The sequence below is a fragment of the Anas platyrhynchos genome, chromosome 4 (assembly GCF_047663525.1).
Source record: "Anas platyrhynchos isolate ZD024472 breed Pekin duck chromosome 4, IASCAAS_PekinDuck_T2T, whole genome shotgun sequence".
Classification (NCBI taxonomy): domain Eukaryota; kingdom Metazoa; phylum Chordata; class Aves; order Anseriformes; family Anatidae; genus Anas; species Anas platyrhynchos.
The window spans coordinates 15,050,423-15,074,730 of NC_092590.1; the positions used below are offsets into that span (position 1 = coordinate 15,050,423).

At 51.2% G+C, this 24,308-nt stretch overlaps 1 protein-coding gene and 1 long non-coding RNA gene across 2 annotated transcripts; one reads left to right on the forward strand and one right to left on the reverse strand.

Moving 5' to 3' along the window:
- Positions 1 to 334: 334 nt before the first annotated feature.
- Positions 335 to 6,017, forward strand: PPP1R3B (protein phosphatase 1 regulatory subunit 3B). Its single transcript, XM_027456414.3, has 2 exons — positions 335 to 442; positions 2,736 to 6,017. The coding sequence occupies exons 1-2, from the start codon at positions 429 to 431 to the stop codon at positions 3,625 to 3,627; spliced, it is 906 nt and encodes a 301-aa protein (XP_027312215.1). The 5' UTR covers positions 335 to 428; the 3' UTR covers positions 3,628 to 6,017.
- Positions 6,018 to 6,856: 839 nt separating this feature from the next.
- Positions 6,857 to 14,217, reverse strand: LOC113843533 (uncharacterized). Its single transcript, XR_005265483.2, has 5 exons — positions 14,127 to 14,217; positions 11,771 to 13,655; positions 11,456 to 11,671; positions 8,973 to 9,083; positions 6,857 to 7,986 (listed from the first exon to the last, which is right to left on the reverse strand). It is a non-coding gene; the product is annotated as an uncharacterized lncRNA (long non-coding RNA).
- Between the last annotated feature and the right edge of the window lie 10,091 nt (positions 14,218 to 24,308).

The window sequence follows — 24,308 nt, forward strand, 5'->3', positions numbered from 1 at the left end:
GTCGACACTTCGACCCTACTTTCATGGGCTGGAAAGGAGGCAAGAGTGACATTGCTCAGAGCTGTTCACACAGAGGATTGGTTTTGGGGGGGGGGAGAGAGAGGGAAATTCTGTTTACCCCCCAACTTTGTGAGGGGGATCAGGGCAGAGCAAAGCCAGCAGGCGCCCGTCAGGCCAGCGGACCACCCGCTGGACCCTTCTCGGTGCCATCAGCACCTCCAGCCCTGTGCGGGTGCCCGCTGGGGGCTGCCTGTGGCCGGGCCCCTCAGCGCCATGGCCGCGGCCCCGCTGCCATTGGCCGCGGCGCGGGCCGGGGAGGGGCCGGGCGGGGGCCGGGCAGGGGCCGGGCGGCGCCGCCGTCTTAAGGCAGCGGGGCCGGGGCTGGGGGTGGCCCGGGGGGAGCGGCGGTGGCGGCGGGGAGCGGCCCCATGCACGGTGCCAGGTATGGGAACGGCTGGGGGGGGGTCTCGGCTCCCTGTAGGTTTGCACGGGGAGCAGCCCCGGGTTGGGGTTGGGATGGGTTTGAGGGTTGGGATTTGGGGCTGGGGGAGCGGGGCGGGTGGCACGCAAGGGGATGCTTGCGGGAGCTGGGCTGTGTGCTGGGGGCGGCTCGGGTTGTTCCGACAGCCAGGCTGGGTTAAATGTGAGTGTGAATAACCCCTCTTGCTCTCACCTGCTTCCCCTTCCTGAAAGTGAAGGGTTCAGAGCGAGCAGGGGCATCTTCTGGGGAGGGCACCTCCAGAGGTAGAGGATTTGGTCTGATTTAGCCTGCCTCTTCTTTTTATTTTTGGAGGGGAAGGGGGTCAGCCCCTGCTGCCTGCCCCTTGCTGCTTGCTCCCTGCTGTTTGCCCAAGCTGTTTGCACGCTCCCAGCTTCAATGCGTAAGCACCAGGCTGCCAATGCTACCCCTGAAAGCAAAGGGTTGTGAATGTGAGCTGGGGAGCAGCGGGCTCCAAGTGAAGAGCAGGAAGGTGTCTGGGGCATGAAACAGGCTGAAAGTGGCTGCTTGTAAATATAGGTAGGTAGAGGGCTTGTACTTCAGTCCCTAAGCTTGGAAAAAAGCTCCAAGTAATGCAAATCGGGCTGGGTATTTCGTGCCTCTGCATTATGAGCGTTAGGGAGTTGCTGATGCTTATGGTGCTTGTGATTTTACCCGAGTTTTCAGCTGCTGTGGGAATTTCCTTGACTGAAAGGACACAGCTAAATAATGCAGGTGAGAGAGAGGCATTGGGAGCTGCCTGATTTTAAAGGAGGAAGTGACCTACATGAAGTGCGTGTGAGAAACTCGGCAGAGCCGAGCGGGATGGTGCTGGCAGGCAGGTAGATCGGCTGCCCGTCCTATCCAGCTGCCCTTGAGCTTCAGAGAAGGCTGGAGGAGGACATGCAGAAGGGGATAACCGGTGGGTGTGTTGGGAAGCCAGCCCCGCGTGTGGGCATCGGCTTGCTCAGAGCACTTGCTGAATGGATGCTGTGCAGGACGGCTCAGAGCCGCTCTGTTGGTGTTATGGGGTGGGGAGTTAAAGCACCGAACTGCAGAGTGGCTCTGCTGCCTTTTTCTTGGCCCAGGGACAGCTGCCGAGTACTCGAGCTGACTGTGCTTGGTTTTGGCAGCATGAGCTCTGGTGTAGCATGCGGTCAGCGGCCGCTGCTCCTGCTGCTGGCTCAGTCTGCACAGTGCAAGTAGCTCTGGAGGATGGTCCCCAGCCAAATGGGGAAGGTACACTACGGGAATATTCTGACTTTAAGGCATGGGTGGGCTGTGCTGCACCCCTGGGGGAACAGTCTGGATGCTAGAGGAAGAGATACCATGGTGGAAGGGCACACAGTCTGCCCTGCTGGGGGCCAAGGACTCGTTTCCAAAGGTTGCTTCAGCCTCGAGTAGGTAAGCTGGTTGTGGCTGAGCCCTGTGGTTATATTCATGTTTCCTTGGGGCTCAGCACAAGTGCTGTGGAGGCTTAAGGTATGAAAGGAAAACCTCCCGGCCTGTCTGAGCTGGCATCTGTTTTAAAATTCTGTAGAGGGAAGGAAGCTGCTTCTCCATAGGTGCAGTGTCAGCTAAGTCTGCACCCTTCTGCTTTATCCAGCTCTTGCCATCCTTGCAATACCGTGTGGGCATTTTTTATGGAGTAGTTGGAGCAATTCTTGGAGGTGGTGATGAACAAAGTATGCACCTCAATCCAAGGGGTGCTTTTCAGCCTCTTAACACATGTGACATCTGGGGTCCTATAAAACCAAAGGTGAGCTGCCTACAGCAGCCTGTGACCATATGAGCTCCTGCCCCTACAAAGTTGTCAGATGCAATGGGGAAAGTTTTTGGGCAGCAGGAATACTGCTTTATGTGGCACTGGAATTTGATAATCTCTGGGTTTTGTGGACATAAGCAGGACTGAGACGTGGATTTTGCTTTGAATCAAAAATGTTCCAGAGCCTGCTATTGCAAGCCTAGTAGGGCAGTGTCTGTCTGTGTCTTCACGTGGTAGCTCTAGCAATTGGAGGTGAACTTGTTCTTCAAGGGTACAAAAGACTAAGGTCCAGACAGTTCTGCTGCAGGACACTTCCTAAAGTGCCTGTAAATTATGCTGTGCAGATACCCAGCTCTTACAAAGCTTGAGGGACTTGTGGGGATGATAGAAACTAAGTCTTTGGGGTGGATGGGGAAAAGTGGTGTAACAACTGTCTGACAACTCATCAAAATGCTCCTCTAACATAAACTGACCCTTCTTCTCATCCTCCAGAGTATTAGACTACTTTCCTCACAAGCAAGCGATGGCTGTGGACGTAGCGATGCAGCTGTACCTGTGCTCTTCACCCCTGCGAAGAGAGAGGTGTGCCTGCAAAATTGCCCCAAAGCCAAACAAGCCGTTGCGGCCGTGCATCCAGCTGAACAGCAAGGCACTGCTGACAGGACCAGAAGAGGCAGCAGACTCCTTCCCACACACCAAAGTGAAGAAGAAGGTGTCGTTTGCAGACAGTAGAGGCTTCGCTCTGACGATGGTGAAGGTGTTCTCGGAGTTCGATGATCCCCTGGATATTCCTTTCAACATCACCGAGCTGATCGACAACATCGTGGGTCTGACGACGGTTGAGAGGGACAGCTTTGTCCTGGATTTTGTCCAGCCCTCTGCGGACTACCTGGACTTCAGAAACCGTCTCCAGACGGACTGCGTGTGCCTGGAAAACTGCATGTTGAAGGAGCGGTCTGTGGTGGGCACAGTGAAAGTGAAGAACCTGGCTTTTGAAAAGAGCGTGAGGATCAGGATGACATTCGACACCTGGAAAAACTTTGTAGACTACCCGTGCCAGTACGTCAAGGATACATACGGAGGGTCAGATCGGGACACGTTTTCCTTTGACATCAGCTTGCCCGAGGGAATTCAATCCCATGAAAGAGTCGAGTTTGCCATCTCCTTTGAGTGCAATGGCAAAGTGTACTGGGACAGCAACAGAGGCACGAACTACCGCATCATACGGTCGGAACTGAAGTCTGCCCAGGAAGCCATTTGCCCCCCGCGTGGCCCTGACTTTGGCAGTGCCTTTGACCAGTTTGGGAGCCCTCGCTGTTCCTACGGCCTGTTCCCTGAGTGGCCGAGCTATTCGGGCTACGAGAAGCTGGGGCCTTACTATTGACCTAAAGACCAAGTCCTGACTGTTGCTGGTGTGTCTGCAGGCCTGGGAGCCCATCTGAATATGAGCTGGAAGGTGAAGGAAACGAGGCTCCGTGGAGCTCTGCATCAGCCTCCCAGCAAAAGCGCAGCGCTCTGCTGGCGGCTGGCTTATAATCAGGGACACCCCCGGTGTAATGGGCTGCCTTCCCTGCCCGAAGTCAGCTAACTGGCTCTCCAGATGCTCAAAGGAACAGGAGATGTTGCTTGCCTGTCTGTTCAGTGCTGCTACTCCTTCCTCTTCTGTAAAGCTGCTACTCTCCAGGGAAACACTACAGTGCTTGTATTGTGTGCCTAAGCTACGTAGTGATGGCTGGCTCGTGTTGCTTGCTAAATTTTTTTTTCCATAATATGTTCTAGTATTTTTTTTAAAGTGTGCTGTACTTCAGCTGCAGGGTTCTCCTTGCAAAGCTGGCCTGCGCCTGTCAGGGAATTAGGAAGTGGTCAGCTTGTGGGGAGCAGTCATCTTCTCATGCAGTTCCTCGTGCGAGGTCCTCTCTGCTCGAGGCAAGAAGGGTATTTTTGGAAGCGAAAATACAACTGATGGTAAGAGGTGTAGCTTGCAGCCTGCTGTATTAGGAGACATATGTGCCTGTGGGAGAGAATCTGATATGCTTAGTCACCAGTTTTATCAGCTGATCTTGAAAAGCTTTCATCATATGCTGGATGTTACCAAAAATAGAGATTAGCTGTAGCTGTGCGGCGCTTTAACACGGCAGCGGGTTGACAGTTTTGACTGCTTTCCTTAAAACCTTCCCATCTTTCAACCACAAGTGACCAATGATGCCTTTTTCCCCTCGATGGATGTCTGAAGCCAGCTCTTGGCCTTGCTGGGCCCCGAGAATGCGAGTACTTCCTTCTGTGAACTGTGTGGCAGAGTTTTTGCTGGGGCCCGGGGGCTGTGCTCAGGTGCTGTGGGAGCTGAACACAGAGCACAGCTACTCTGCCACGTCCCGTTAAGAAAAAAAGACTGAAATGTGCCTACTGTGGTGGAAGTGCCTTGGCTGAGAGCGCGGTGGCACGCGTGGTCTCAGCAAGGGTTTGAGATCAACAAGTTTTGGAAGTGATGTTGCCTTTTTTTTTTTTTTTTTATGATCCAGTGGTTTGTTACTCCGTGCCATGGACTACCTGGTAGCTAACGGGGTGGTGGGGCTCACCTGCAAGGAAGGACACGAACCTGCTGTAGTGGCTGCTGCCATTTCACCCCGTGAGTGCCCAAGCTTTGTGCTGTGCTCACCGTAGGGAGATGAGGTGGCCAGCTTGTGGGGTGCCAACAGCCTCACACAGCTGCTCGCGTTACTAGTCGGGCGGAAAAAACCTTAATCCCTCATCTCAAAGGGAGGGTGCTGAATAGTTAGTAGACGTAGAGGTCAAGGGAATCTTAGTGCATAAGCTTTATAAGACTTTGGGGTGTCTGTAGTAGCCTCCGGATGGCTGGAGAGTGGGGCTAGACTCCTTGTTAGCTCCTCAAACCTGGCTTTTAGTTGAGGAGACTACTGCATGAGTTACTTCAGCTGTTTTACCCAAACCCAGAAGGGATGCAGTGATCGCTGTCGGATGCTGGAAGGAACAAAAGGGCTTGCAGGAAGAATAGCTGGCTTCCAACTGCTGCCTTCCCAACCTGACATCAGTGCCTGTTATCGCTCTGATCGCTCACTCCAGGTGGTAAATCTGCTTGCTAGCCCGGAGCTCGTTGGGTCTGGTTCCTCTCTTCAGAGAGCTTCCTGAGTCAGCTCTTCTCACCTGTGTCTCTTGGAGGGACTGTTGCCTAGCTTGGTTCGAACCTGTTTTTAAAAGTCTGAGCGACACTGATGTATCTTTTTTTTTTTTTTTTGATTTAGTGTGCGATGCTAATGCTGTAAGACACTGTAGAGAAGTCGTGCTCTCCTGGCATGCTCGCGTGCCTCCCGAGGGCAGTTTGTGGGCTGGAACAAGGCATGTATGTCTGGGTGCTGCGCATGGTGCTGTCTCCTTGGGGGCCTGCATGCTCGCAGGCTGTGGAAGCGGTGTGCTTGGGGAACAGGATGGAGGATAAGCTAGAAGAGCAATCCCGTAAGTAGAAGCTAGGCTGGGAACTGACTATTTGACCAATAGTAGTTCAAAGTTACTACTTGTGGCCTTCCCCCTCTTCCCTTTTTCCATTGCCAATGTGAACATAGAGGTAAGGGGCTGCTCTCCTCACTCTATGCCTGGAAGTGCCTTGTGGGGTTTTGTGCATGTTTTTGTTTTTAAAAGATATTTTTGTACACAACATTCAAGGGGAGAAATGCACTTTATAATTGCGATGTAATGAGTCTTTTAAAAAACCGCGGTTCTGTTTTTATCTGATTGTTTAAAATAAAGGTTGAAACCATGTGAGCTGTGTGCCTTGCTGTCTCATTTCAATACCCGTGGGGTTAGGGAGGGGGGTTTGGGCACGAGGGCAGCTTCCTGCAAGCAGCGCTGGCAGGGAGGAGCACACGTCCGCAATGGACTCGGCCGCCTGCAGCAGGAAGGAGCTGGGTCATTCACGCAGCCTTCCTGCCAACACAAACGCTTCCAGAGAACGCTCTGCAGCCGAGGAAAGGAGCCAAACTTTTTGCAGGGGCAGTGGCTGGAAGAGGCTTGGCAGCACGGTGACGTGATGCTCCTTCTGGAAGGGAAATTGCACTCCCAAATTGATCAGCTCAGGCTAACAGTAACAGGGATCTGAGGCTGATTTGAGGTTCCCTCTGATCTTAGATACGCTGTGGAGTTTCTCCACTAACCAGGGTGTTCCTGAACTGCTCTTTACCCTGCTTGCAGTAGCAGGAACAGCCTTTTCAGGTTTTTCTGCATTGATTTCGGGTCAGCCTCTGCTGAAGCTCAGTCCTTCCCCCCCCTCCACCTGTCCTGATGTGGGATTTCTCTGCCTGGCTGCTGGTGCGTGAGGGATGTTAGGGTGTGTGTTGTGCTGGGAGGCTCTGTTCTTAAACCAAGATCAGAAGGGATGGAGGCCCTTCAACTCCAAACTAGCTCTGCCTGTTGGCACTGCAATGCACAGTTATCCTGCACTGGCAGGAAATTTCCCCTCTGCAGGAAGGGAACAGGTACTGTAATGCCAGACAGGGCCAGGTTTCACCTGTCTTTGGCCAGGTCTTGGTGGCTTCCTGAAGTGCTGAATTTTCAGCAATCAACTCCGGAGCTCTGGGTGGCCTCTGCTGTTTATCTATAAGGTAAGAAAGAGAGCAGGGGGGAGGGAATAAAGCACAGCACAGCCTTTGTGTGGGCTGGCAGACGGTATTTCCTGTCCTGCCACGAAGCCTTGCAGTGAGCTTAGCCCTTGCCCTGCACAGAAGCAGTCTGTGGCTATTTTGGAGCCTCCTGCTCTCACAAGAGGAGCTGTCTTTCCTGGGTGCCTTGCCCTCTACAGCAGCTGGGTGAAGGAAAGCTTTTGGTTTCTCAGGTTCCTCCCTCACTCTTTGCATCACACACAAAAAAAAAATGCTGACAAGGTGAGGCGCAGGATGTTTGATCAATCTTTAAAGCTGCTCTCTGCTGCAGGGGAATAAGAAACCTGCATGCACCCAGGAAGCTGGGTGTAAGCTGATGGCTCAGCTATCTGCCTGACATTGACATCACTCTGATATTGCACACCATTTCCTGCTGGTCGTGTTGCCTATCTCGCCATCAAAAGCATCATCAAAAGTGCTTCAAGTTTTAAATATTCTTTTACTAGCACTGTCCTATTAATCAATCACACAGCAGGGGTTTCCCTTTCAAAAGACCATCCATTTTTTTCCTGGTTTTAAGGGGAAAAAAAGCTCGTAAAAATATTTTTGCACTGCCCCACTGTGTCTGCAGGTGATTCAGGTCAGCGCTGCTTTCACATTTGAACGTGAACCCGAGCTTTGGAGTGAGGTGACCACAGTCAGACGCTTCCTGTGCGTTTTGTGGCTGAAACCCCCATGTGACAGTTTCTGCTGCAGAGATAAGGAAGTCCGAGCTAACCCTGCTGACAGCTGGGGGAGGTGAGGGGATGTTAGAAAGGCCAAAAAAAGAGCTCTTGTCCAGGTGGTGTTTGCTAGAGAACGCAGACACGGGGACTGCTGTGTTTATAAAGCCCTTGGTGGCAGGTGTGATTGTGCACTTGCTGTTAAAACATATCCACAAAACATAGGCAGATTTCTTAGAGTGCTTCTGGGCCCCGTCTCTCACACACACAGCCTCTCTGAGGCTCCCAAACCCCTGCATCCTTAGGGTTTTCTGTGCCACCTCTGAACAGAGATAATTGAGTCACGTTGCTCCTGGCTGATAGTGGCCTTGGGAAGGCCAGGTCGCCTGAATCTGCTCCCCGGGGGCCAGCCTATAAAAGAGAGGTCTGTATCCAGCTCCTTTTGCCAAGCACGCTCTCCCCCTGGCCCAGGGATGCTGTCCTGCAGGGGAACGGCTCTGCTGAACCACTGCCCCCAGGGCAGCCCCATTTACAGCAGGTCAGATTGCAGCGTCTAGAGGTAGTGACAGCGGCAGGACGTGGGATCCCTGCACCACATCCTGGCAAAATGTGGTCAAAGCTGCTTCAGAAGATTGTCAAAAGTAGGTCTGAGCAAAGGGCATGACTGCATTTGCTGCTCAGGGCTGGTGACAGGCTGAAAAAGCTCCTTTTGAGGCTGTGTGTGCTGAAGAAGGTCCTTGAGTTCAGGTTTCAGCTTAGCCTGCGAACCCAGTTAACCAGGAACTGAGGCTCTGTTGCTGACTGCGCACCAGGCATTGGTGATGCTCCCCTCTGTCCCCCCTCACTTACAGTCACGCTCTTTCCAGAACAAGCATCCCACACCAAGTACAAGGGATAAAGTTGGTTTTACAGTGTCTTCCCCAAGCCCCAGTGTGGTCTGGACTCGGGAAGGGCAATTGTGAGCAGTGAGGGAGGTCACGTTAAGGCCCCAGCTCCCGGGAGCACCCCGCACCCTGGGAGCAGCACAGAGCTTTCCCAGCATGACAGCAGCTCAGGGCTGGGCTGTAGATCACCCAAACTACCCCCTTGTTTCCCCAGACATGCTCTGACTGGGACATTTGGCTGGCTTTAATGCAGTAAAACCTATTTATGCCCACGTTGCTTTTTGATAGAGCTTCAGACTGAGTGCTCCAGCCAGCAAGGTTCTGCCTCACTGGGAAGCTGCCCAGCCCGTCTCTGTCCTCCCCCCTGGAGGGGTAGCGTGCCAGACAGTTAGCTGTGTTTATAGACTTGTTATTGACATTTACACGACATTTAAAAAGAGGAATAGAGCGCCTTTGTTGGGAAAGAATTGCAGCTGGCACGTTCCTCTGGTACAGTTAAGTCCGAGCACTCACCAAGGAGCAGTGAAATGCTTGGGCTCCTGGAACAGGGATACAGACAAGCCCTCCTCCGACACATTAGTCACACGTCTCCTCCTTGCTCTGCTGCTGCTGTGTAGTCTTTACCTATAAAGAAAAGTACAGAGGAGAAAAGGCCCATGAGGAATATGCTCAAAAAAGCATAAGAAGATGGTGAAATATTCAGGGTATCTTCTATAAATGTTTTCATAGCTCCCAGCTATTTCTGGTGTGGGGGTCTTTTTGAGGCCATGGTGAAGTCTTTATGTTTAATGAATTCTGATGTGGAGAGATCTCAGGGTGTCTCCTGCTCCCAGATAGTTCAGGTTGCCGAAAGCCTCAGCCATGTGGATGCTGATGACCCCAACGATGGAGGTGCCACCACATCTCTGTGCCCTGGCCCTGGCCTGCACTGCTCTCCTGGGAAAAATACATAGTCCTCTCAAATCAAGGGGACCCTGGGCGATATTGCAGTCTTGTCAAAGCACCTGTTTGTTCCAGCCTCCCACTGGATTCAGGACATGTGGATGTGAAAGGACAAGGCAGGTGGCCACAGAGCAAAAAATATTTCAGAGCTGGGAAGTACTGCCCCATAGTCTGCTCCAAGACAGACCATACAGCAAGGTCCTTACCATTTTCCCAAGGCATCCCGCAGCACAGATCAGAGCCCCGTTCCCCATATAATTGGCAGAAAACCCTGCTGCCCTGCTGAAGACAGCTCACCCTGCAAAGATACCCATCAGGGTCAACCTGAGCAAAGCAGAGCCCACAGGGCCGAAGCAGGATGAAGACAGCTGCCATGCACCAACCAACACCCCGACACCCCCTTGCTGGTGAGCACAATGTTCACAGCAATCCCCTTGGGCCCCGGTTTCCTTCCTAGCACCCAGTGACTGGCAGCAGGGAGCTCATGATCTGCTGCGCTTGCCATCTTTATGGTCCCTGGCAGAGCAAAGCAGGAGCACTACCAGCAGGAGTTTTATTCCTCGGTGTTTGTGCAGTGACACTCCAGCGCTATGGAGACAACCCTTTTTGTACCAGAAGAAATACAACAGCCCTCTCCAGCCCCACTCCCTCGCTCAACAGCACACTCGGTCGCTGAGGTAGGAGTTGGAGGAGGTTGAAATGGGTCGAAACAGGTGTCCCTCCTGGGCTGAGGGCGGCCACAGCCCAGCACTGCTTTCTCCATGAAGCCATCTCCAGGCAGTTAGCTCCCACCAGGAGGCAAGCTAAGAATAAATAAATCTGTTGAACCCTCCGCTCCTCCGAGGCAGCTTCTGCAGGAGAACTTCGCTCCAGAGACCAGAACAATTCTCACTTGAATGCTTTATGGCCGTGCAGGCAATTCAGCAGGCATGTACTAACTTTTAAGTCAACAAGATTTCTTAGACAACGAATGGCTCTGCACGCAAATCCTTCGGTGCTCCTAAACCTCCTGCTGTAGCAGCCCAGCACTGGTAAACAGGAGCCACAAAGACAGCAGGGAAGCGCTTGGTGGGGGTTGATACCAGGATGAGTGAGCATTTTAATTGTTTTTTCCCTTTTTTAGTTCTGGTATTACTGAAAGGAAACACAGCTTTTGTTCAAGCAAGTTGCTTCTGAGTGGCATTTCTGCTTAGAGGAAACTAGGAAGGGAAGCAGAGAAGTGGCCCTCTGAAGACAGAGCGAGATGTTAGCGAGGAAAGAGGTCTCTGAGGGCCTCATCTTAGCCACAGTGATGCTGTCGGATTACTGTGGCTAAGACAACGCTTAATTGTCTTAATTAATGCTGTGAGGACACCAGGAGCTTGCACGGGCCATCCTCCTGTGAGGTGGAAGGAGTGGTCTCACAGTGAAGGGGCTGGGGCAAGACCCTCGTGCTGTGTTACCCAGCTGGGCGTCCAAAATGCTGTGTGAGCACTCGCTCCCCTGTGTGCTCAGAGGGTTAAGTCCATAAAAACGGCAGCTGCACTTTGTTAGCTTGAGAAATCCCTGCCTCGGGATGAGAGGGTGGCAGCCGGCCTGCACCCTGTGCCAAGCCGAGCCACCGTGGGCTCTCCGGTTCCCTCTATCCAAACGCAGCACGGATCACACGGCATGAAAACACCGCTTGGCTGCCCACACACCGCAGATGCACAGCCACTGACCGACCCTCTGATCGGTGACTGCTGGGCTTCCCATCCCAGTAGTCCCTTTGAAATGGGGACACGAAGAGCACCTGGTGCAGCACACGCAGTTATTCATCTCGTGTCAGCCAGCTCCTTACGACAAAGCCCTGACAGAGACGGCGGGCAGCTTCCCCCGTCAAGGGTAGGAAAAGCAAGGAGAAAGAAGGCCTCAGCTCAGCTTCCTAACAAAACGAGAGCTGCACCAGTCTGGAAAAAGCATCCCCACCTTGAGGGGATTTGCATTTCTGATGCTCAGTCTGCCTGCCCGAGAGAATGCCCTTGCAGGAGAGGCTGCAAGCAGAGAGACGTGTAACCCAGTCCTGTATAACTTACTCTAAATGAGGCACCACCCAACTCCAGCTGTAGCCAAACCAAAGAAAGGCTCTTTTCTTCTGAAATGCACCGGAGGTCATAAGCTGGCTTGTCTGGGGTTGTTTTTCAGCTCTTCTGCTTGTGTTCCTGCTTGGCTGTGTCTCCCTTTGCAAATTCCTCAAGTGGATCGCCTTTGTTTCCTTAAAGATATGAAGAAGGAAGAAGTTGGGATGTGGCCTTACAGGGAACGAAAAGGAAAAAAAAGGAGATGTAATTTATTGTATCTTGCACCAACTGGGCACTGAGAACAACTGGGAGCTTCAAAACCACCCAAACCTCCATCAGCAGCTGGATTTTCCAAGGTACGGACGACCCAGCAAGGGGAACGGTTGAACAGTGACCAAGCAGGGTTCCCAGATGCAGTGCAGACCCCACGAAAAAGGAGAGTGCTCAACCTGAAGCCCAGGGAGACACCCAGCACTCAAGCATTCCCACCGAATGGAGGGAGCAATCACTTCACAGCCAAGCAGATCAAGCTGTAACTGCAGCCCCGGGGAACCAGACCGCTCCAGACTGGCGTGGTTATTGAGTTGTGGGGATGAATAATCACCCAAACAGCTTCCTCCGGGCGATGCAGGGAAGAAATGTCACCAACCAGGCGAAAATTGAGGCCATATGTTTCTAGAATGCCTTTTGAAAGGCATGTGCTTCATGAAGCTGGAGGGAGCTGAAGCGCAGATACCCAGCACAGCTCCTTCCAGCTCCTTCTCTGGCCCGAGGGACGCCCCAGGCTCTCTTCTTCGGAACAAGGAGAATGCTGGAAAGAGAAGATGCTGGAGAACTGCCTCTGGCCTGCTCCAGCTGCCTGCGAAGACAGCTCCTGCGTGGCAGCAGCATCTCCTTCCACTTGGCAGGTGCTGACTGGACCCGAGCCATAAGTCAGGCTCTATTTTCTTGGGGTCGGAAGAAGCAGCCACCTGGAATTAGCACGTAGCCCTTAACCAAAGACACTCTGCTGTCCATTTTAGCTGCTGATCTGAGAGCAGAGAGGTGCCAGCCCCTGTTCTCTGAGCTTCATTCCCTGAAAAAGCAGGATGAGCATCGCTTTTTTATTCCATGAGGGAAGATCGTCTCCCACGGTGCAGTTTCTGGGAAGTCTGGGTCCTTTCCCATCCCGACAGCTAGCATTTTCCAGCCCTTGGGAGGCCTGTCCCTCGTTGCCTGTCTCTCTGTGTGCCATTAATGCATTTGTGCCGGAGCTTTGGCTGCTTACCCCATCCTGAACAGCCCTGGCTACAGCTCCCACTTCTCCCGAGGGCACGCACCAAAGGCTGGGAAGCTGGGAGAAGGCAGAGCGAGCCCTAATCAAGCAAGACGGCTAGTTATTACCGAGCTGTTATTTCGACTGCAAGAAACCCTGGAGCTGCAAAACTGCTTGCCTCATGTATGTTCATTAGCAGCACGGATAAGAGCAGCATTGATTGCAGACTATAATTAGATCTCTGGGACCTTTCTGGGCTGCCTTCCTTTGGCACTGTGCTGCTTTGAAAGCACTTCCAATTTCTCATCTCATTCTTTTTTTTTTTTTTTCTTTTTAAATTCTTTTCTGAATGATTGGGATGGCATTTCCCTATTCAGCAGACTTGGGGCAGTTCCTGTTATTTTCTCCATTGTGGCTTGCAGAGCTCTCCCCAGCTTGGTGCCACAAGACCCACACCACGGAGCAAGAAAAAGCTGCATTGTTTGGCTGCCCCGGCTCCCTTGGGCTGCGGGCTTGGCCAGGCTGCAGTTCTCTTCTTAGCACTGCATTGCCAGCCTGCCACGCGAGCCTCCTTGCTCCAGATAAGATGCCAGGACGTAGTTTCATGGGCACCTTCCTCTGACGATGACTGTGATTTTCTTGGAATCGCTTTCTTAGCATATTCTGCTCAGCCAGCCTGGAGCCGTCCCAGAAGAGATGAGCGCAGTAAGCCGGCACGAAGCACGTCCTCTTGGCAGGGTGGCCCACACGGAAATTATTACTCCTCCTTCGCCGTGCTGGAAAACAAATTCAGCATCATCTCCGTGAAAACAGGAGAGGAAGAGCCAAGGGAAAGACCCGCAGCACAAAAGCCAGGTGCTCACGTATCGGCACTGCTCGTGGCAAGGTGGAGCCGGGGGCCTCCCTGCTTTTGGCCTCCCCTGTGCTGAAGGAGGGTATCCGAGGAAGTGTGCTTGTCACCTGGTTGGGAACACAAGTCCAAACCGACTGAAGTTAAAGCATATTTTTTGAGAGGGGCTCTCTGTGAGGTCAGAAGCTCACTGAAGACAAAACATTTTGAGGAAGAACTATTTTTTGACTCCCTCCGTTTTCATCAGAATCACTGATCTCACACTGATGTGTTATCTGAAGCAGATTTCCTGAGTGCCAGCCTCTTTCCAGTAACTTCAGGCAGCGATACAAACCCTAGCCTCACACTATATAAATTAATCACACTGCTTTCTGCAGTGTCAGCACGTATATTATCCTGCTGCTTGTGCTTCAGAGCAACGTGAATTTCGAGAAGCAATTTTACTTTTATTCCATAGCCCCCCCTTTGCTTCCCTTCCCCTTCCCTACCCCCAGATCGCTTTTCTGCTGGTTGAAAGTTAAAGCAGTGTAAAGTTAAAGCTCTGCGCTGAGAAATAACTTTGTGAAATGACACGTGCTTACACATGACATTTGCTCCCTGTGTGAGATCCAAGGCAGATCTTCGGAGCTCGGTGGCTCTCACATGGCTTTGCTGGTTGTCACTCCTCGGGACGCAAGGAGAACCAGTCTAGCAGAGGGAGCAGGTGCTTTTTTCTGGGTGATTTTCTAATTACCTATCAGGTGTGCTCACGCGAACCACAGTACCTGGAGATGCAGCAAACAGGGGATCATCGGCAGCACACAGCATGGCTGTAGCTGGAAAGTTGGGTTGTACAAGCAAGAGGTGAAAAAGAAATGACGAGCTTGAGCCTCAGAGCCCAGCACAGGTCCTGACCCACCTCGCACTGATTAGCAAAGATTGGAGAACCAGATCTCCACCTGCACGTACAGCAGGAAGACCTTCTCTAAACTAAGCAGCATGAGTCTGGTCTCCCCGCTGACTTTCAATATGCAGTTGATTTTTGACCCACAGACACCTTTTGGTACCCAACTCCCTTGAAGGTCTTATCTGTTGTCCACAGCACATTGTAATAAACCAGGCATGGCAATGCCGGCAGAAGTACCTAAGCTGCAGGCCGGTAACATTGCCAACTAGTTAAGACAGGCTCCCTCTCTCCCAAAACGACCACGGGATTTCAGCAAACCCACCCGGCAGAAAGAAGATCCAGCCACAACCCTTTCTGGCCCGCAGCACCTGCCAGGGCGCTGCACGGTTTGCGCTGGAGTCAAAGTCCACCAGCACAGGGACAGAAAGCCAGCAGCACCTGACTTTCCAAGGTAACCTGACCCCACTATTAAATGCCCACGCTGTGAATTATTAACAGCGTTCCACCCAGCGCCTTATCACGGGGAGCCTGGAAATAATCGCCTGCTTTCAAGGGCAAGTTCAGTTGCCTTTGTCTGACCTAGATTCTATAATTTCCCCCCAGCCCCCACCTGAGCATTATTTACACTTTCAAGCCGACACGCTTAGCACGTGGATTACCACCCTTCCATGAAAAGATGGACACGGGAGTGAAGGCCACTGCTCCCTGCCTTTTGGAAAGGGAGGCAGAAAGGGTGTGCATTTGCTGTGGTTTTTTTTTTTTTTTTTTTTTTTGATACGGTTTGGCACTGAAAATGCACATGCTGGAAAAGGAATTGAATGCTGAGAGGACACTAAGGTGGAGACTAATTTGTGGGGCTGAGAAACACAAGACATTTCAAGGGCCCCATCGCCCTCCGCTGCCTCACTTTCCCTCTGGAAACCCACTGCTGGCAGAGGAACCCATCACACCACCCTCGCTTCTCTCAGGGGCTGATCCGTGCCCCAAATTTCTCCTGAGATTTCTCACGTCCACGTGGTACCTGGGCAGCCCGGTTGCTCCTGCTGATGGCGCAGGCTGAGCAGCAAGCCATGCTGTGACGTGAGAAACGTGACGGCTACACTGCGCAAGGGCCTGGCTTCTTGCCTGACAATTGGCTCAAAGAAGAAGGAAACAAAAGAAAAAAAAATAATTGTTTGCAAGAGTATCGTGGAGAGCCATCAAGACGGGGCTATTAATAACAGGCGAGACGTAACCTGCAGGCCACACCGAGGACGTGTCACAGGGCCTGTCGGTGAGGCCAGCCTCTGGTATGTGCCTGAGTGGGGACCTGCAGCTACTCGACCTTTACGCTGAATATCGTGGTGCTTGATGATGTTCTTGGGAAACACCCCAGGAGTGCTTCTCCCATTTACCGACGACATTCACTCTGCGCTGTGCCCATCCCCACCACTCTGAAGGATACCACGATAGGCAGGCATCACCCGTAGTCCTCCCTCAGCTGAGCTGCCATACCTAGAAACAGCCTAAAATAGCCTCTAGGTCTCTCTGGGCCATTGCTACCCAAAACAACCCATTGGCAGCTCTCATGCGGCAGTGCTGAGGGTGCTACAGGAGCACACAGAGGCTCCGTGTCCAGCCAAAGCGGGCTGTAAATCCATCAGACAGCAAGCTGTGCTTGCCGCTGGGACATGTGAATCCTATCCCTGGTGATCACATACATTATGCTGGGAATGTGCCTGCCCAGCCCCTGCAGCTGCTCGGTGCCATGGAAGTCCCTCCATCCTCGGGACTGCCAACGCAGATATTTTTCCCCTGAATATACTGCATTTATTTGTAGCACCTCGAGAATTTTCCTTGCTTTGTTTTCTGGCCACCCTCCTAGGGTTTTTTTGCAAGGCAATTTGGGTTGTTATTTCATGCCAGGCTAAAAATCATGGAAAGTTATTGCTTGAGCTACAATGGGGTCTCTGCTTGCCAAAACTCCCCTTTATACAGCCCTTATTTACGTACAGCCCTGTGGCATACAGCCCACAGGTCATCTTTCTGAGGGATCCGCTCTGCTACCACCTCACTGACCTCCGGTGATACCATACTGAGCACAAACCATTCCTCCATGGAGCCTGAGCGTCTCCCTCTCCTGCCAGCACCAGGCAGAGACAATGCCGTGTTCCTACTCAGCAGCATTTTCTATAAACCACAGCTGGCTTCTAGTTCACAGCAACGGAAGCAGATCTCTTTATTTCACTGTTTTACTGGGAAATAAAATTATTCCATAGCATTTACCCAAAAAAAAAATCCTTCCCAGGTTTCTTTATGAGCAGGAATGGGAGGAAGACGCTGCTCGAGTTTCACCTCCTCAAGGAGGTGTTGGGAGTGCAGAAGAGCAGAGCCTGACACAGTTAAACGAGAGCAGTGGCCAGGCTGCTTTCAAGACCAAATCCATCAGCCTACAGAGCCTGCTGTGCCTCCTGGACACCAACCTCAACGAGAATAGCTCTTGAGGCCAGCCTCTCACTCCCCATGGGGTAGCCCCCTGGGAAAGCCAAACTGCGAGCATGGGAACCATCTACCAGGCCAGTTCCCAGAGAAGCTCCCTCCCCATGAGCACCAGGCCTCTCAGACCAGGGGGCAGAGAGCTGCGAGAGCCCCAGCTGCACGTGCAAACCAAATCCCCTCATCAGAGTGAAAGCAGGGATGGGCGTGAGACCACCAAACATCACCTCAAATGCTCACTGCTGAGGTGAGATGCTGACACAGGGCAGACACCCAAGGGCCCAGCTAAACACATCTCCCTTTATCGAAAGGAGATAGGAAGTGATCTGGGAGGGCCTGAAAGCCATGCAGAGTGTCAGGAAGGGCAGCCTGGGAGAGAAGGCTGACAGGGAAAGGCAGATAAACCCAATCCTCTTCCTTGTCAGTGGCTTTGCTTGCCCCTCCTGCTACTTCCAGTACACAACCACCAGGAAAGCAGCCAGCTGGAGGATCTGGAGAAGGATGGAGGAGAGCCCAAAGGCCAGAAATGCAGGTGATGATGTCCCAGCAACACTGAATGGGGATGATGGGACCTTTTCCATTTGTATCGTGTGCCCTCACGGATCTGAGGACCTAACAGCAGGATCCCCCTGGACCACCATGGTCATCCTGCTCCACCATAGTGCTCCGCATTAGAGGAGAGCAAGGAACTGGTGAGAGCTTAATCCCCTGCCAAAAACGGGGGAGGAACCTCAGATTGAGGCAGGATGCGCATTTCTCACCCACACAGCAAGCAGCCCTGCCCCACATATTCCCCTGAGGAAAGGAGGAGACACATGCGTGCTACGCCCTGACCAGAAGCCGGCCAGCAGCTCCCAGCCAGATTGGCCATAAAAGTGCAAAATAACCCTGTCGTTCAGCCAAGCCATACCTCGTTCCTGTGGAAATAATTTACTAAAGCGTAGGCAACACCAATCAGAAGGCCCACGGGAAACGCCCCTAAAGACAGCTATAAAGTTCTGTCCAAGTTTCTTCCAGGATAGGTTAAGGACACCGTCTAAGATCACAGAATCATACAATATCCTGAGTTGGAAGGGACCCACAAAAATCATTGAGTCTAGCTCCTGGCTCCACATGAGACCACTCAAAAATCAAACCGCGTTTCTGAGAGCGTTACCATCACAAACGGCCAGTCACTGCAGCGAAATTTTGTAATGCAGCTCTTTCTCCAGATGTCTGGACCTCGATTCACTTTCACTTTTACTTTCCATACTGTTTTGAGGTAAGGAACAAATGCAGACTCTGTAGTTTTCCTGGCACAAGCAAATCGCTCCCGACACGGTGTTTGAATTTACCTTGAAGGAGGTCTGAGTGTCTGCAAGGAATGCTGCCAGTAGAAGGCACAGCTATATTTTTCACCCCGCTGAAACCCAAACACTTGATTTAGGCCTTCTGCGTGCTCTTCAAGGAGGCTTTTAACAAAAAAAAGAAGGCTTGGTACAGAAAACAACAGCTCTACTGCACTGGAGTCACGGGCTTCCTTGACTCACAGCATTGGCAGAGCTGGACTTCAGAGTTGGACGCAGGCCACGGAGACCTTAAAATCCCAGTAGGTTTGAGCCATGCTGTCTGGAAAGGCTCTCAGCTGGGCTCCGAGCCTGCTGCCCATTGCTAACTCGGGACAGGGTTATTGCCGTGTGTTGGCTCGAAACATTTTCTCTGTTTCGAGCAGTCATATTTTCTCCAGTTGTTGCAAGAGCTTTTCCTCTCCTGCTAACCTTTCCGATAGGGTCAGTCGAGAACGTGCAGGATATCTGTCCTCCCCACTGGTGTGAATCACACATCTCCTTGGTTTCTCCCTGGAGGAGATGGAGAGAGGACAGCAGAGGGAGGCCTCCTGGCCCCAGAGGTGAGGCAGGCCGCTAACCCAAGCTGTAATGCACGGCCTAGTAGGTAGCACCACCACCCTGTCCGACTGCCAGCTTTTACAGAGCCTGGGACTGGTTATTTAGGGAGAAAACCTTTTAATTTCATGTCCCCATGTAACAATGAAGTACGAAGGCCATGCTGAGAGAGGAAGCAGGCCAAGGAGCAGAGGTGGTACCAGGGAAACCTAGAAAGGCAGGGAAAGCAATGTCTCCCACAAGGTGAGGAAGAAATGGCATCCCACGAGGTGAGGAAGAAATGGCATCTCTCTTCAGAAAGATCATGAGATTGAGAAAGCAGCCTCTGAAGGCACAAACAGATACGTGCAGCTGGGCCTTGGTGCAGAGGAGTCAGTGCTCCTACAGACTGCAAAAGCCCAACACTGAAAGGAGCTGGCAAACTGGCAACCCTCTGAGGTTGGCAACCCCTTTGAGCTATCCCAGAGGACCCCAAAGGATTTGGGGATGAAAAAAAGTAGTTAGTAGATCAAGGGGTCTGGAAAGGGAAACAGGCAATGCAGCCTTTTGTGTGAATGGCTTCAGTGGCTGAATGCCAGCAGAACAATAGAGAAGCCAGTGACAGAGAAGAGGGAAATTTGGGCACATGCCCAAGGCTACTGAGAAGCAGGTATGTGACGGAAAGATCAGTCCCACAAAGCTGTAAGGCCCAGCACCGCTCCTCTGCACTTGTTCTTTCAGTGAGGTGTATGCAGGATGCAGAAACCAGCACCTCGCCTAGCCCACACCGATGGGTCTGACCGTGACTGCAGAGGAATGCTGTGAAGCAAAAGCACGCACAATATATTAAGGCCACAGTGGACATTTTGGTATGATCACCAGGTTTTAAGCCTGTTGGCAAGGTTTCCAGACATGCAGTTTTCCCGTGAAGTCATCTGACGGACCAGGTCCGGAGCCAGAACCTCACCATCTTCCATATAGGGAATTAAACCTCCTGTGGCTCCACTCCCCCCGCTCCCTACATTTCAAAATAATGTTTAAAAATAGGATGTTTCTGAGTCCAGCCTAGGGAAAACCATAGGAACAGTTGCTACCCAAAACAGTGTTGCCACGAGTTGTGTATACCCGAAGACTGTAAAACGAGTGCAGAAAGCCAGTGACCTCAGGAGAGGTCAAAATGGCTGCAAAAGGAGCCCTCAGCAATTCAAAGGATTCACTTCCTTAGCGGGTGCCTGCCAGAGGAGATGAACGCTTGTTAATTATTCAGCCCCCCCCAAAGTCATTAAGCATACTAGTAACAAGTTAGCTGAAGTCCTAACATCTTTTTTTTTTTTCTTTTTCTTTTTTTTTGATGCACATACTACATTTCCTTTCAAAAATATCTTCACCATGCAAAAGAGCAAAAGCCGGCAGTGTTTGATTGGGTCTTTGCATGTTTGGCTTATGTGCATTTCAGGAGAGAGAGAGAAGTATGCAAACATGGGAACGGAGCCAGCACTTGCAAAATTCATGAGAAAAATTACAGCGTCTGCTTCTGCAGAAGCACTGGGTCTGGTGCATTTATAATTACACAACCAACCAACAGAAAATAGAAGTATGCAGGACGGCCACTTGCACATAGCTGTCTTTCCCTTCTCCCTCCGGAAGCACAGGGACATCAGGTCTGAGCAGTTTCTTGGCCTCTGATACTGTATGACCAGATCAAGACAGATGAACAAGTCATCGGCAGTCTATCCATCAGCCAGAGCCAACTCAGTGAAAGGGAGCTCCTATGAAGGTCAGAAGCCTGAAATTGAGGTTAAGCATGCCAACAGAGGGAGTCCTCCTCTCTAGACTTCACAGTCCACCTGCTGGTGCAGGACCACTGATGATGAGAGCTTCCTTATCACTGATGGCCCCTGAGAGTGGACAAGCCAGGCTGGAGGTAGAAGGATCTAGGACATTCATGCTGCTCCATGCCACCTGGCCAGGCAGTCCACCCCAGCAGTTCTGAGCTCATTTCCAGGACAGAGGTGGAGGAGGAAACAGGTTCTTCAGCTCCCAGTGCCAAGTCGGAGATGATGTGACCTGCTGCCACAGCCCCGCAGTGACCGGAGGTGAACACCAGGCAGCAACACCATATTCAAGCATACCAATATGGGATATGGTGAGGCTGTTGTAGCCCTGCCTTGGCCCACTGAAAGGCACTAAATCACACTCATCTCTTTCCCTTGGATTCTGTCACAGCACGAGATCCTGCAGAATCAGCAACGCATGCAGATGATGGTATTGCCCAAGGTATAAGGCCAGTGACTTGCCTCTGACAGAACAGGCACTCACCACTCTCAACTCTTGCCAAGTTAAGCAAAGTGGTCTCGCTGTCTTTTGTCTACCTAAAGACCTCTTCTGTGTTGCTGGGAGGACAAGCAAAGTACAGATCATCTTCGAGTCAGCTACGTGGCTCCAGACAAGCCATGTAAAACAGAACCCAGAACAAGAGCAACTCACCAGGAACTGGAAGACCCTCCCAAGAAGAAGAAAGGCTCTCAGAAGTGCTCAGAAATATAGACAGCCTTAAAGCCTTGTGTTCGGTGACAACACAAAGAAAAGAATTTCTGTCCAGGACTGAGTTTCCTCTTCAAACACAGAAGAGGGACTGGCCCTGAATTTCTCAACAACATTGAAACTCAAAGCTTCCTTCTTGGTTGTTAAGCACAAACCTTAAATTAGGTGTGCTTCCAGCAGTGCGTGTATTAATTATTGCAGCTGGTTTAAGTGATGGATAATCATTATGAAAATGCCTACGGTCGTGTAAGTGTCCATTGGAACCTATTTTGTGAACATTACTGTGCTCAGCTGTGGAGGTATTAGCATTTTTCATCCTCCACTGCTAGGTGTGCTTGCCACTCCACATGAAGTTGTCTAAACTCACCTGGTCAACAGTTTGTTCCAGTCCGAGCTGGAAAAAAGGACATCTGAAAATGCTCTCTGCATAATGGAGGGTCTCATCATGAGAAAGGTCATTGTAAAATACAAACAGCAAAGAACAGGGGACTCTTCTCTTGTTTGAGCATGCACAATGTGGAAATCTATCCTCAGCCAATTCTTATAAAGTAAACAATCTAAAACACAATGTCTCTGCAAAACTAGTCCGTATCAGGGAACTGCAAATACCTGAAAACTGGAATAACATGTTGAGTAAACCCTACTTTGGTACATTCTTATATTTTTCTGGCTAGAGAACAAAAAAACTTTCTATATAAGAATAAATCAATAATTCACTATCTCAGTAGTACCCAGACAGATTGAGAGCCTGTTACACCAAACATTGGCAAGTTTAGAAAAGAACCTGGGGCTAAAAAACAAAACAAAACAAAAAACTAACAACTTGGGGAAAACAAGTATGGTGCTTTTTTGCTTTTTTTTAGGAGCCTCAGAAATAGCTGAAAATTAAAACTGACCTGAGTATCTCATGAGGTAGAACTTCTGGCTGTGCACACCCTCCTGGGTTTATTTGTTTATTTCCAGAACTGGCTTCCAACTGGGTTTACTTGGGAAATATTTGTCCTTCTCATCTCTGACTGCTTGCGTGGCCCTGGAAATGGAACTTGGGATCACCTTGCACCCCTAAAAAAGGGTCTGGATAGACACCAAGCAGAAGTGTTATGTTCAGTGCTTTGCCTCGACCCTTTCCTCAGTTTTTGCTTCTCTCAGAGCATACTCAGACTCTGCCTGCCTGATGTGACATTTTCCCTGGTGTCAAGATCTCATGAGCACCTTGAGTAATAATTTCCCCACACCCTTCTACAATCATGGCCTACAGTCATGGCTCAGGAGAAAGGTATTTTTTCGTTTTGTTTTGTGTTTTTTGTGTGTGTGTGTGTGTGTGTTTTTTTTGACAATTTATTATTTTTGAGGGCCTATTTATATGTAATATCTGCTCACCCCTCACTCCTGCTTTTTGACATCTTCCTTATGGAGGCCCCTAAAATGGGCACGGTGCTCCCGATACAACCCTACAGACATCAAGCAGAGGGGAACCAATCATTTCCCTGCTCCCATAACCTGGGTGCAAGCCGAGGACTAAAGACACAAATCTCCATAATAACAAGGATAATCTTGGCTCATCCAAAAAATGGGGTGAAGCCAGATGAACCCCATCTAGAAAGTGCTTAGAGGTGAAGTTATTCTGAGAGGCCATGGACCCCTGGGATTGCGGCCTGCACGCAGGGTGTAGTCAGTAGCAAAGGTGCATCTGGGTTTTCAGTTTTTGCTGGAATTATATTTGCATATTATCTATTCAGATGTCCCTTTCTTTCCAATTTTGTGAAATCTTATTTTCTGAGTCCCTTCACTCCCTGGAGAGTCCCTTTCCGACTGAGACTGCCAGCACTATCTGTTCTCCTGGGGAAACTGCCTGCCCGTGGCCTGGATGGGTACACTCTCCTCTGGGTCAGGAACTGGCTGGAGGGCCGTGCCCAGCTGGTTCTGGTTAATGGAGTTAAGTGCAGCTGGCGTCCCATAACAAGTGGTGTACCCCAGGGGTCAGTACTGGGGCCTATCTTGTTTAATATCTTTACTGATGATTTGGATGAGGGGATTGAGTGCACCCCCAGTAAGTTTTCAGATGACACCAAGTTGGGAGGTAGTGCTGATCTGTCTGAGGGTAGGGTGGCCCTTCAGAGGGATCTGGATAGGCTGGGCTGCTGGGCCGAGGTGAATGGGATGAGGTTCAACAAGGCCAAGGGCCGGGTCCTGCACTTTGGCCACAGCAACCCCATGCAGCGCCACAGGCTTAGGGCAGAGTGGTTAGGAGACTGTGAAAAGGGACCTGGGGGTGCTGATCGGTGCTCACCTGAACACGAGCCAGCAGTGTGCCCAGGTGGCCAAGAAGGCCAGCGGCATCCTGGCTTGTGTCAGGAATGGTGCAGCCAGCAGGAGCAGGGAGGTGTCCTACAGCCATCCGAGACGTTACCCACAGACACATCTATAGAATCCAGAGTCCAAGAACTGGCTGCCAACCAAGCTCTCCAGGGAGCCTGAATGAAAACCAGCACCAATGGTTAAGATGGTTGAATAAGCGTGCTGTCATGCTGAACTTTGGGAAGGTGTCTCAGGTGGCAGCCCGAAGCCAGCACCCCACCCCCAGCTCTATTTTCAGTCTCCTCCGGAATAATATTGGCTACTTTACAAGTTTGGTATTGACACAAAATTTGTTCCCGGTATGCCAGGTAAATGGGGATCAGTTTGCCACGCTGCTGTCACACAGGGTCAGAGTCACCTGCGAAATAGCGCAGGCCCCAGGCCAAACCCAGAGACAAGGCCACAATAGCATTAGCTGCCTAACTCAGAAAGCCTTTGGCTGCAGCATTATTACCTAAATTTAAGGGTAGCAGGACTGGTTGAATTATTCATTGTGAGCAAACTCTCTGGCAAACCTTAGCCTTAGCTGTGCTAGCTGTTAACAGACTGTGGGCAAACTGCCTTTGTGTTTACCGATCTGTTTGTTATGCAGAAACATGCGAGCTGCTCATGCAAAACGCTTTTCATGCATAGCAGGG